This window comes from Tripterygium wilfordii, chromosome 11 (assembly GCF_013401445.1).
Source record: "Tripterygium wilfordii isolate XIE 37 chromosome 11, ASM1340144v1, whole genome shotgun sequence".
In the NCBI taxonomy this organism is placed as follows: domain Eukaryota; kingdom Viridiplantae; phylum Streptophyta; class Magnoliopsida; order Celastrales; family Celastraceae; genus Tripterygium; species Tripterygium wilfordii.
This window is the reverse complement of record NC_052242.1, coordinates 12,516,154-12,528,579: the sequence shown is the minus strand read 5'-3', so window position 1 is coordinate 12,528,579 and position 12,426 is coordinate 12,516,154. Positions and strand designations below refer to the sequence as shown.

Here is a 12,426-nt window from a genome sequence, read left to right as displayed (position 1 = left end):
TGTAAGAATCTCACGTGATACTGAAGTTGAACACCTTTGACTTTCTAGTCCCATCCAACAAAAGTTACTCGCCTGACTCTACAACCAGGAGCGTGTGTTTCACGAACTCATTATTGCACAAACAATCCCATGATTATCCTTTATTTCCACCCATTTCGATAGAATTGTCGATTGCTTGAACTTTATACATGAATTCCAATTAGTATGTGACTTGAACCAAATTTGAGTATGGATCCTTACTTACTAGTGAGATGGTGATCATATTTGCATTGGTGGGGCGAGAGAGGGGAAACTTATTTGTAAAACTATTTTAAATGGTTTGAGGAGCCTGTAGAACAAAAATCACTCTTTTGGGTCTTAATGCAATATGGGGCATTCAACTCCAATCATTTAATAGAATATAAAATCTTCACCTCAATTCTTGATCACCTGTGACGAGAAGGTCAGTAGATTCGGTAGCTACGATAGTGATCGAGGAAGTTCCGACACTCAAGTAGAATCTCGCAATATGAGTATTTTTATAAATGAAAAAAAAGCTTCATACCTTGAATTTCATTATATAACTTATAGTATGTCAATTCTCCGTCAAATCCTTTGTTTCGACCGATCCCTTGCCTTGGTCATGTGGTTCAGGACGATCCCCTAACTTGAACATGGGATCATGACACGCGTCTTTCCCGTATTGATCATGGAATTAACTATGTATTGTTGGATTTTATTCCTCTACAAGAGTGATATAGAGAAGGATATTGTAAAAGAGTCACTAAATTTTTTTTTTTGATTTAAATGTATAGAATATGTACTTTCCTCCTGAATAATATATTTTTGCGCACAAAAAATCAATTGAGTGATAGTAAAATGACGTATATTTTTAAGGTCAAATCTTATAAATTTGAAAGGTTTAAAGCTCGATTCTCACTAGATCTAAAATTTTTATAACCAATCGTTAAGTTTTGATAAAATTTAACTATGTGTTTATATATTTGTATAATATCATTATTGGTTAAAAAATAATAAATTGTTCTGCTCAAAGCCTCAAAACTTTCCTTTAGTTATAATTAAAAAGGCTAGCTCATCATGAAAGGAACGAGCTATAGTGAGCATTACGAATACCAATTGAACAGATCCGTTTTAGATGAATGATTCCATCCTAGCCGCCCACGTGCCTGTATTTATGAATTCTTGGAGTTATGCTGGACCCGACCTATTTAAGCGATCAGCGGTTTGGGCAGTTGATATCAAATCACAGCTGGCATCAACCCACCGACTGATTTCGATGTTTTCAACAATCCTGAGAGCTTATAATTCTGTACGGGCAGTTGTACCGTGATATTCCTAATCAGTGTGTTTGTACTTTGTACCGGCCAAATGCAATGTATCTGTTTCGTAAGTGTTTTTGTACTGCGTTTAGATGCCCCTGATCTCACAGCGCCACAGTTTTTTATCTTACAACATCTCACCTCATCTCATAATACTCCCAAACGTTTACAATATATGTTGAATTGTTCCATATAATCAAATTAGGTCAATTATTTTATTTTAGATTAATGTACAATGTAAACGTTAAGTGATTTTATATTAATATTATTAGTCATCTAATATAATCGTAATTTAGATATGCTAAATGCACCTCACAGCACTGCATCACAGTTTTAAAAATGATACGTCAAATAATTTTTACGTTCCAACTTACCTCACAGCACCATAATTTTATAACTCATAGCATTATATAACACTTCACAATAGTTAACACACTCCCAAACAACTTCAACCTATGTTCGGCAAAAAAAATATTTGTTCGAGCAATGTATTGCGGTATTATCCTACCGCGGTAAGTTTGAAATTGCAGAGAGTTGTTTCTCATTCTAACGTCAAGACATGAGATTTTTCCAAAAATTCGCCCTCCAATTGATTATTTTATTTGATTAAAATAAATTTATCAAAAATTATTTAATATAAATATAAATAAAAAATATTCAATTTTACACTAACTTCGCCATAGTACTTTTATTGACACGTCAAATATTTTTTTAATAAATGACTTTTCCTCACCACGACGGTTCCAAGCAAAACAAACTCCAAAAGAGACACAATTTAACCCAATAAATCAAGAAAGAAGTTGAGCCGTTGGATTTTAGTAGGTGTAAGTGGGGTCTATGGTGTTCCCTTCCGACCAATTTGCCGGTGGGCGAAGGTCTCATCATTCTGTGTACACAGTACCGCGTGGGAGTGGGTAGTTTGTCCTGTTTTGTACTGCAGCTTTGGTCAAGAATTTGGTCTCTGTTATCACTACTTGTTTAATCTTCTTCTTGTTTATTTTGCCTGCCTCATGTTTTGTCACTTGCTCAACGTGTTAAACGGGAAACGATGTGAACGCTCACTCTTCTATGTTCGATCTTGTGCCAGAAATCATAATACCCACAACTGGCTTTTGGGTTATTAAACTGTAAAAGAAATGTATTATAACTGAAAAAACAGAAGAAAAAAGGAGGTCAGTGGATGAATAAACTGGGTAAAAGCTCAACCAACAATCATGCATGGCACATGCTTGTTGAAAGTACTCACTGAGTCTGTCCGCACAAATAATAAAGATGTATTTATCTGTTTGTATACGTGCATGGGTGGGAATTAATTAGAGAAAAATTTCTTGTGAGGTATGAAGAAAACTAAGAAAAAAGATACAAAATTGGATTTGCGGCGGATTTTGATTTGGGATTTCTCAAAGTCAAGAATCTGCAATGGCCTGGTAGTTTAGCAGCAGCCAACTAATTTGAGCTGGACTTGCTTACCCCATGCCCACTTCAATAGAGCACATATATATATATATCCTCTCTTCATTGTTTTTGGGTAAGAAATTTTTTAGAGACGCCACACGGTTGCTTATTTTAGGCACCCTCAACTCTAATTTTATTGAATAAAAAACATACCTTCAATTTACCCAAATTTAAAACCTTAAAGGGCTAAAATTCCAAATCTTAAACCCAAAACACCAAATCTTGAGCTTCAAAACCGCAAAACTTAAACTCCAAACTCTAGATCCTAAACTTTTTTTGTAAATAAGCTTTGTATAAACAAAAAAAAAACTATACAGTGTACGAGGGGCATACCCCAAGAACTAGGTACAAAGCTCGAAGGCCAAAAGAAGACAGCAAAAAGTCGAAAGGAGCCAATTACAAGGGAAGCCCATAACACAATCCAACCCACAGCTGCACGTCCAAGCCGGAAGCCCACACGAGGCCCCCACAAGGTCCAAAGCAAAAGAGGCCACCAAGAAGGGAATAGGCTTGCAGCACAAAACATCAAAGAAGATCAAGGCCGACCCAAAGACCAAACTCTAAATTCTAAACCTCAAACCCAAAATTTAAATCCTAAACCCTAAACCATTGACCTAATTCTATATTTAAAGCTAAAAAAAAAATGGCGAAACGCAGCTTCAATATCAGCTTCTTGTTTGTTCGCCGAGAGGTAGAAGCTCATGATTATGCTCCTTCACACAATTATGAAAGTTTCTTTATAGACACATAAGAGTGTAGGAATCAGATGCCTGATGGTGGTGGTACCAATTTAAATGAAACAAGAAAAGTGCAAGAGTCACAAATATGATCATCCAATAGCTCCTTGCTTGTGAGGGTTTACAGTGTTTTCACTTCTTTCTATGTTCAACGAGGAGGAAGAGAAGGCACGGTTCACAAAAGTCTTGGAATGGTACTCTTCTTGTTGAGTTAAAATTTATTTGCAGTTAACATATTGGATTTTCAGGTTATTTGTTGCTTCTTCTTCTTTTATGATACGATCCGCAATCACTATATTTAAGTGTATATTGGGTAAATTCATCGGCCAGTGTATTAAGTTAACCCGCCAATTATGCATCCTATACAAACTCATGGTAAATTCATGTGTGAGTTCATGCATCCGGAGTAGATTGAACTATGATAGAAGAGCATTATTGCAGGTTTTTGGGACTAAATTAACACAATATCTCCCGCCCTTCATATATGGTTTTCAAATTTTCATTTTGCAGCCCTGCTTGGATTCAGAGAAGGGAGTGTTCTTAAATCCTTTCAGCTAGTTTAGTCCATGTATTGGGCTTTCGAAATATTAAAAAGGCCCATTACAGTTGAAACCTGGGCTAGCCCATCACAGCCCAACCCACCAGTTAATCGGTCTGGAATTAATTTTAAAATTTTTAAAAAAGCATCAGTGACGCAATTTCAGAGTTATGGTTCTATCGGGCATAGCCAGTTTGACTCGCCTGTCTGCTTATTCATCTACTGGCTCCGCCATCAATCTCGGCTTCTTCAACTTCAACCACATCTCTCGAAGAATCGTACCCGTCATAGTCTCTGCTAATCGGCAGAGCTGTCGGAGAATGGCTTCCTCAGTGGCTTCTTCCAATGCGCCTCCACTTCAAGTGGTCTCGGAACAAGATAAGATTACTGCTCCTTATGGCTCCTGGAAGTCCCCGATCACCGCCGACGTCGTCTCCGGCGCTTCCAAGAGACTCGGAGGGACTTCTGTTGATGGCCACGGCCGCCTTATCTGGCTCGAATCCCGTCCCAATGAATCAGGGTACGTCGACAGTAAATATTCATTTGCATCTTCATATCTGATTGATTTTGAAATTTGTTACTTTACTCATACTATTGTTATTGATGGCGTGACAGACGATCGGTTCTTGTGAGAGAAGGAGAGAAACCTGGAGATGAACCTGTCGATGTTATCCCCAAGGACTTTGCTGTGCGGACGCTGGCTCAGGAGTATGGAGGTGGCGCATTTCAGATTTCGGGGGATACTCTCATTTTATCGAATTACAAGGACCAGAGATTGTACAGGCAGTCAGTCGACTCTCCAGGTAATATTGCTCTTGCTTTTACTCAGCAAGATGTGTTACTCTTTTGTCTTGGCTCGTTTTGTGCCCACTTGTATTTTACGCGTGCTTGGATGATTAAAACCTGTTGGGGTTTGGCTAAAGTCTTTTTGATGAGCTATTTCCAGCAAGTGTCCTAAGATTGTTGGAAAGAACAGCACAACCAGAAGTTCACAGTCTGAAGGTTTCATTATAAACATTAGGAAATGAGATTTCTTCTTGCATACAGTGCAGATTCTAATTGTCTGAATTTTTGAAATATAGTTGAAGTAGTTTTTTCGTAAATGTTAATGATATTTGCTGATATAAGATACTGCATACCTAGCAGATTCGTCGCCTGTACCACTCACACCAGATTATGGAGCCCCAGTAGTCTGTTATGCTGACGGAGTCTTTGATTCACGCTTTAGCCGTTATGTCTCTGTAAGGGAAGGTAATTATTTCAAGACTCTTGATTCTCAAGGACAGGGGTGTAAATGAGCAAAACAGCTTGCAAACTATCCATCAGGGGTTCAGCTCTTGATTTACTGCTTTAGTAAATAAGCCATGTCCAGGTGTGGTTTTGAGGCTTGTTCCAAAAATGAGCATCCTGAAGCCCTTGAGCCTTTATATCATAGCAATGAAGCATTACTAGGTTTATATCCTATATATTCTCAATTTATCATAGTAAAATTAGTATTTCTTTATTTTGACTTGTTAATGCCGGCTTCAAGTTAAATTGAAATCCGAGCTTGAGCTCAGGCTCAGCTGATTTTATACGAATAGGGCATAGCCTAGCCTAGCAAAGGCTTGGCTTGTTTATCAGTTATGCCCCTAGTAATGGCCTTTGGTTCTCGAATTATAAGTTGTGGGCTTTCTGCTTCATTTAGAGTGTTTCTTATGATATGTTCTTTAATATTGGTAGATCAGCGGAAAAGTAGTACAAATTCAATCACAACGATTGTCGCGATAGACCTTAGTGACAAGAATATCCAAGGTATGGGTTTTTTTTGGAAAATAATGATTTTTTTTCTTCTCTTTCATTGTAAATATACACTCAAAAGAATGAGCATTTTGTTATTACTCTGCGGTAGGATTATCTTAAAAGTTTTTGGTAGCAGTAATGCTACTTTATTGTTTGTATTGTATCTTTGTTTCTCCCTCTATGATGAGGAAATCACATTAAAATATACTCTTCTGAAAAATATGGCATTCAGAACCCAAGGTATTAATTAGCGGCAATGACTTCTATGCCTTCCCACGTTTGGATCCCAAAGGTGAACGTATAGCGTGGATTGAATGGGGGCACCCTAACATGCCATGGGACAAAGCTGAACTCTGGGTCGGCTATATTGATGGAAAGGGGTAAGTATTTTTCTTTTGAAATTCTTTATCTTTTTCGTGGTTGCATAAGAGGAAGTTACTTTTGAGAACTGGTTATCATATATTTTTCCTTTTTATCGCACAACTTCTAAAAAATGAACTGTCAGCATTGAATATGAAGTGGTTGTTTTGGGAAGAAAATATGGTTTTGGTGTATATACATCTAGGGGTGCAGATAGCAGTCATATTTCTTCTCGAATATGTATTTCTAAATTGTAATTAGTAGTCTGAGAATTTGCTTCAAAAGATTGGTTCCACTAAAATTTTGTTTTCAAAAGATTGGTAAGTGCATTGCTGCTGAATTGTTAGATCTTCTTGATTCTGAGCTGCAGGGAGGTATACAAACGCATATGTGTTGCTGGATGTGATCCTATACTTGTGGAGTCTCCTACTGAACCAAAGTGGTCACCACAAGGTATATTCTCTATAATATATATTTAAGTTAGGGATCCAACATAAGGACGAACCATGGTTTAGTGGTAAGGTAGACGACATAGGTTCAAATCCTGTAAATAGCCTCTCCGCCTTGTGGGGGTAAGGTTGCATTCACTTTTTATGTCCCCAACATTGCGTACACTGTCGGAGTCTTGTGCATGGTAATTGTTTACTTTTGCCTACGTTAGTGATGCAACATAAATGTGAGATAGAACAGTGAAATTATCATGCTAGGGTGTAAAAATTTAACACACTTCAACATAACACTAAACATGTAATTCTGTCATAGTTATCATCAAAGCCTCAATTATTTTGTTGTTCTGAAGAGCAGCAATGGGATTGAGAACCTTGGCATTGAGCTGGATTCTCATAGAGACAAATACCTGGAAACTAATTTTGCTTACAAAGCCTAGACAAGGTTTTCTTTTTTGCTCAGTTGACCATTGATGCGGTTATGGAGTCTTCTGTGCACATATTCATTCATTTCATTTTAAAAGGTTTATGTTTGGAATTCAACAACTTTTTATAGTATCAATTCAAGAGAAGTATCTGTCTTTTGGTGGCTTCAATCATGAGATTCATTGAGTTTTGTATAAATTTATGCAGGGGAACTGTTTTTCATTACTGATAGAGAAAGTGGATTTTGGAATCTCTATAAATGGGTAAATTCTATGTTCAAATATATATTCGCAGTGGAGTTTGGAATATTTATTTTTCATTGAGGATGTTGATTTTGTTTTCAATAACTATAGTGACGTAAATAGGACGTGTTTATGAAGTCAGAAATCCTTCAGATGCATTGTTTTGGACATAGTTCTTTAGTTTGGCTGTCTTGATTTTGTAACAACACAAGACACAGTTGCTTTCACATCCGTCCAATTAACTATTAATTTTCTTTTCCTTTTTCTCCTTTGGAGCAGAATGAATCTGAAAATAAGGTGGTAGCAGTTTACTCGTTGGATGCTGAGTTTTCAAGACCATTATGGGTTTTTGGCATAAAATCTTATGATTTTATCCTGAGTGGTGATGCGAAGAATCTAATCGCTTGTAGTTATAGGTACTTGGTGGATCAGCCTTCGTTTATCCTATAAATATATTTTCTTTGCAACTATATTCTAAGAGAATCCTTGAGCATATGTTTTCAGGCAGAAGGGAATATCATATCTTGGAATTCTGGATGATGCTCAGGGCTCATTATCAGTGCTTGATATTCCTTTTACTGACGTGGATAATATCGTACATTTTTAACCTTGTCCAGTTGTTCTTGAAATTACTAAGTGAAAGAAATCCTTTTAGTTGATAGTTTGTAATATATTCACTGTTATTCGTGCAGACTTTAGGTAATGGTTGCCTGTACATAGAGGGTGCATCTGCAGTTCACCCATCATCAGTGGCTAAGGTGCTGCCATCTATTCTGTTTTCTCTTCTTATTGTTAATTTCTTTCTTTAATTGCTGCAGTTACTGTAATGAAAATGCATATACATTGTTATTATCAATATTGGTAATTCTTCCCTTTTTTTTACCAGGTTACTTTAGATGATCATAAATCAAAAGTTGTTGATTTCAAGATTGTTTGGTCTTCTTCTCCTGATTGTTTAATGTACAAGTCTTACTTTAGCTTGCCAGAGTTTATTGAATTTCCAACAGAAGTCCCTGGTCAAAATGCATATGCCTACTTTTATCCACCATCAAATCCCAATTATCAAGCTAGCCAAGAAGAAAAGCCACCGTTGTTATTGAAAAGTCATGGTATGTTATTGTCGTTCATCTTGTATCAATATCAACTTTGTTGTTCTGTACTTGCTGATCATACGGTTGATGCGGTTTTAAAAAATGGATGACCCTTGCATATAAAAACAGTGCCATGAAACAAAGCACCTGGAGTACAAAAGAAAATTGAAAGTACAATGCTATGACTAGTTGAGAGCCTTTTCTATCAGGCACCTTGTACCTGGCTTGCCCCGTAATCGTGCAGTAATGGGGTGTTTGCGTTTTAATTGACATGAACTTTTGCCACGAGATTTTACGGAAGGTGGAATGAATAACCCTGATATTAAAAAAAAAATCCTGAAAATGTGATTTTGGTGGATAACATATACAAATCATGTATATTATATTTTGAAGTTTTGTAATATGAAAACCTCTTTATTTCGTTATTGTATTTCTGTTCAATCATGTTGGCAACGCCTAATTTGTAATGCACTTCTTTAAAAAAAATGGGTAAACAACACCCGTGCGCAAGGCTCCTGTAGGGGACGGGGTCAGGGACCGGCAGGAGGTACGCAAACCTTTTTTTCTGAAACTAAAATTTCTTTGAACCAAGGACATACGTAGATCTTAAGCCCACATAATATGTGAAGAGGCTGTCTAGGAATTAAACCTGTGATGTACTTCTTTGTTCTTCAAGATTTTTCATATGAAAATGAAATTGAGTTGTTTAGTTATAGAAGGTTTGAATGAAAAGTTATCTAATTTCTTTCAAACTCAAAGAAACATGAAGTTATTTTCCGCTGATTTGATCCTGTGGCCATGTGTCTAATTTCCAAATTTGTTAATGGCATCCTGGTTTCAACTGTCCATACTTTTTTGAGAATCTATAATCAAATCACTGTGATATTTCGATTTTATAATGATGGAAAATGGTGTGGAAAATGATTCAGGAGGACCTACTAGTGAGACACATGGAATCTTGAATCTGAGCATCCAGTATTGGACTAGTAGAGGTTGGGCATTTGTGGATGTAAACTATGGTGGAAGCACAGGTTTTTCCTTGACCCTACTATCATTATTTCTGTCTGGAATTCTGTTTTTATTGATCCCAAGTCTAGTGATACAGTTGTTTGTCCTGAATTGTTGTTCTTATTTTAAACTTTTCCAAAAGGAGGGGCCTTTTGGAATCTATAAAACTTCATTCGTAATATATACAGCTAATTCTACGCCAAAAAAAGGTGACATGAATGATAATTTTGAAGGTTACGGAAGAGAATATCGAGAACGCTTGTTGGGACGCTGGGGAATTGTTGATGTGAATGACTGTTGTAGCTGTGCTAGATATATGGTAATTTTTAATTTGGCTTCTTTTCTGTTCATTATAAATCAAATTTTATAAGCAGGCATTCTTGAATTCATGATACTATATGTTAATTCAATCAGGTGGAAAATGGAAAAGCAGATGGGGAGCGTCTCTGTATAACTGGAGGTTCGGCTGGCGGTTATACTACATTAGCTGCTCTTGCTTTTAAAGACACATTCAAGGCCGGAGCTTCCTTATATGGCGTGAGTGCTTTATCTTACAGACAGTTCCAAACTAATTTCTGATGAGCAATGAGATATGTAGAGGTTTATGATTACTTCCATTGTCATCAAAAACTAGTTAAGATACAGTCCAACCAAAAGATGGTGCATTTCCCTGAAATTGATAGATACTCATAAAGTTGCAGAAAATGGATTAGTGGATGGAATTGGGGAAATAATGTGGGGAATGTGGTTATTAGGTTCTTGTACATAGTGCTTAAGAGTGCAGGATGAAAATCTTCTCTTTACTGATATTAAGTTCCTAAAGATAAGATGGTTACAGTTTCTCGGAAAGAAAGAAGGCCGGGTCTGACTTTGGCTTTCTCACTCATCTGCTGTCTAGTCACCCAAAGCAACCTTGTGCATAATAAAAGCTGTATCGTCTTTATATTTTTCTGCCATATGTTTTCATGTTACTCCCCTGGAAATATAATCTTTATGTAAGCTGTCCTTTTGTCTTTCAATAATGCTAGACTATTTATCTTCTGTCTGTTTAACTACTTTCTTATCGATAGTTTTGTCTTCCTTCTTTTTTTCCTTGCCTGATTGAAACACTGTCAATAATGCTGTTAGTTTACATTCATCTCGACTTCACTTTGTCTTATTATGTTAATTTACAAACATGACTCTGAAGAAGCACCAATACTGTGAGACAAAATGGCTGTTGTTCTCTTTGCATTCATTCTAGGAGTGGGAGCCGCTGACCAGAAATTGGGCTTGGTTGCTCACTCGCTTTAAGAGGTGGATTGCATTTCTGCGGCATGATAACAATGTGTACCTCATTCTTAACCTGGTTTATCCTGGCTCCTTTTTTGCTTTTCCAAAGAAGATGTTGGATCCCACCTTTGAGTCACTGTCAGCATCATATAGGATGGAGGGTCTCTAAGTATATGCTTCTGATAGGAGTCATGCATTATCATTATGGGTAGGCTTATCATGATGTTCTCTTGGAGAAACTTGGTTTTTGTCACTAATCTATTTCTTCAGCTCATGTGAGGGCTCCGATTGTTTGCCATTGAAACGTCAGCTTTCGATATTCTCTTCATGATATTTTTTGGTGCAATTTTGCAGGATTGTATATATCTTTCTTGTTGTAAATGGTAGTTTTTTTCGTTTCAATGAAGGAAGGGACCGCTGAATCATATAACTATATATATGTTTGTATATATATTACCAAAATAATGTAGTTGATTGACTGGTTTTGCTGGTCTCGTTTTCTGTGAACAGGTTGCTGACTTAAACCTGTTAACAGCAGAAACTCACAAATTTGAGTCTCACTATACCGATAGGCTTGTTGGTAAGCTGGAAAAGAGAAGAATTGAATCCTATTTGGTTCTTTAGTTCCACTCATTGTGTTCGATGTGAGGCATATTTTAACTGATTGCAGGAGGTGAGAAGGAGTGTTTTGAGAGATCCCCTATCAACTTTGTGGATAGATTTTCTTGCCCAATAATTCTCTTCCAAGGATTGGAAGACAAGGTATAAAATATAATCTTCAACCTTCCCCATTTTCGTAACTCGTGAGGGATTCCTGAGTTCAGTATCAGAACTGCAAAAAATGCAATGTTCAGAATTTTAAGGGACGAGTCTCCAGAAAATTTTATTCATAGAACTGCAAAAAATGCAATGTTCAATCATGTCACTTTGTTCAGAGTCATATGGTAACTAGGTCATAGTTTCATGTCATTGTCAAAAAATTCGTCTTAGTCATCTTTCAATAAGTCAGATGATCTATTTGATATTTTGCAGGTTGTGCCTCCTGATCAAGCTCGTAAAATCTACAAGGCAATAAAGGAAAAAGGTTTGCCAGTTGCTCTTGTGGAGTATGAAGGAGAACAGCATGGTTTCCGCAAGGTGCATTCAAGCACATGTTGTCTAGTTAGTAGTTACTAGTCTTGTATTTGTCAGAAATACATTAGTACTCATCTAGTTTTGTGTGCAGGCCGAGAACATCAAATTCACGCTGGAACAACAAATGGTGTTCTTCGCACGTCTGGTAGGTCATTTCAGTGTTGCAGATGATATCACTCCAATCAAAATTGATAACTTTGATTAAGCTTGCTGTAGAAAGGTATCTATCTTCTTCCTCTTATATTAGGTCATAAATTTCGCTTATTAACATTTGCTTGCAGCAATTGAATGAGTGCAGTCAATTTGCTTCTTTCAGGAAGTTTTTCTGATGACACCAAAATAAGCTCGAATGACTGTGGAATGGCTGCAAGTTTGTGATGTACCAAGTCTTTTATACTGTTTCCTTTGTTCTTGTATTATGGGTTTTCCTCTTCTTCTTTTTAGCAAGCCGCTTTCTTTCTTACTTTTAACTTCATGTTAATTTCTATACTTTATTTGTTTATTTGTGTTCAAGTGATAATGCCCCAAGTGCCTTCATTTCTTTGAGCGCATTTAGGAGGGACAAGGATTTCCCTTTAATCAGTGAGTTGCCTGGCTATGAAAGTTGAGGTTGCTC

The 12,426-nt window shown here is 36.8% G+C and overlaps 1 protein-coding gene across 1 annotated transcript; it reads left to right on the top strand.

The window, feature by feature from the left end:
• The first annotated feature begins 4,204 nt into the window (after positions 1 to 4,204).
• LOC120009167 lies at positions 4,205 to 12,347 on the top strand. The gene is made up of 19 exons (XM_038859635.1): positions 4,205 to 4,569; positions 4,665 to 4,852; positions 5,196 to 5,300; positions 5,772 to 5,843; positions 6,064 to 6,211; positions 6,562 to 6,644; positions 7,271 to 7,326; positions 7,585 to 7,721; positions 7,810 to 7,900; positions 7,998 to 8,063; positions 8,192 to 8,414; positions 9,326 to 9,427; positions 9,638 to 9,723; positions 9,819 to 9,941; positions 11,187 to 11,256; positions 11,347 to 11,438; positions 11,709 to 11,813; positions 11,902 to 12,030; positions 12,127 to 12,347. Exons 1-18 carry the CDS (start codon positions 4,220 to 4,222, stop codon positions 12,013 to 12,015), a joined length of 2,211 nt encoding a protein of 736 aa, XP_038715563.1. The 5' UTR covers positions 4,205 to 4,219; the 3' UTR covers positions 12,016 to 12,030; positions 12,127 to 12,347.
• Positions 12,348 to 12,426: the final 79 nt, after the last annotated feature.

Excerpts from the sequence above, each read along its gene's own strand:
- LOC120009167 (XM_038859635.1), top strand. The coding sequence starts at position 4,220 with ATGGTTCTATCGGGCATAGCCAGTTTGACTCGCCTGTCTGCTTATTCA. Across the intron at positions 7,327-7,584 it reads TTTGGAATCTCTATAAATGG|AATGAATCTGAAAATAAGGT; the intron begins GTAAATTCTATG and ends CCTTTGGAGCAG. Across the intron at positions 9,724-9,818 it reads GTAGCTGTGCTAGATATATG|GTGGAAAATGGAAAAGCAGA; the intron begins GTAATTTTTAAT and ends TAATTCAATCAG.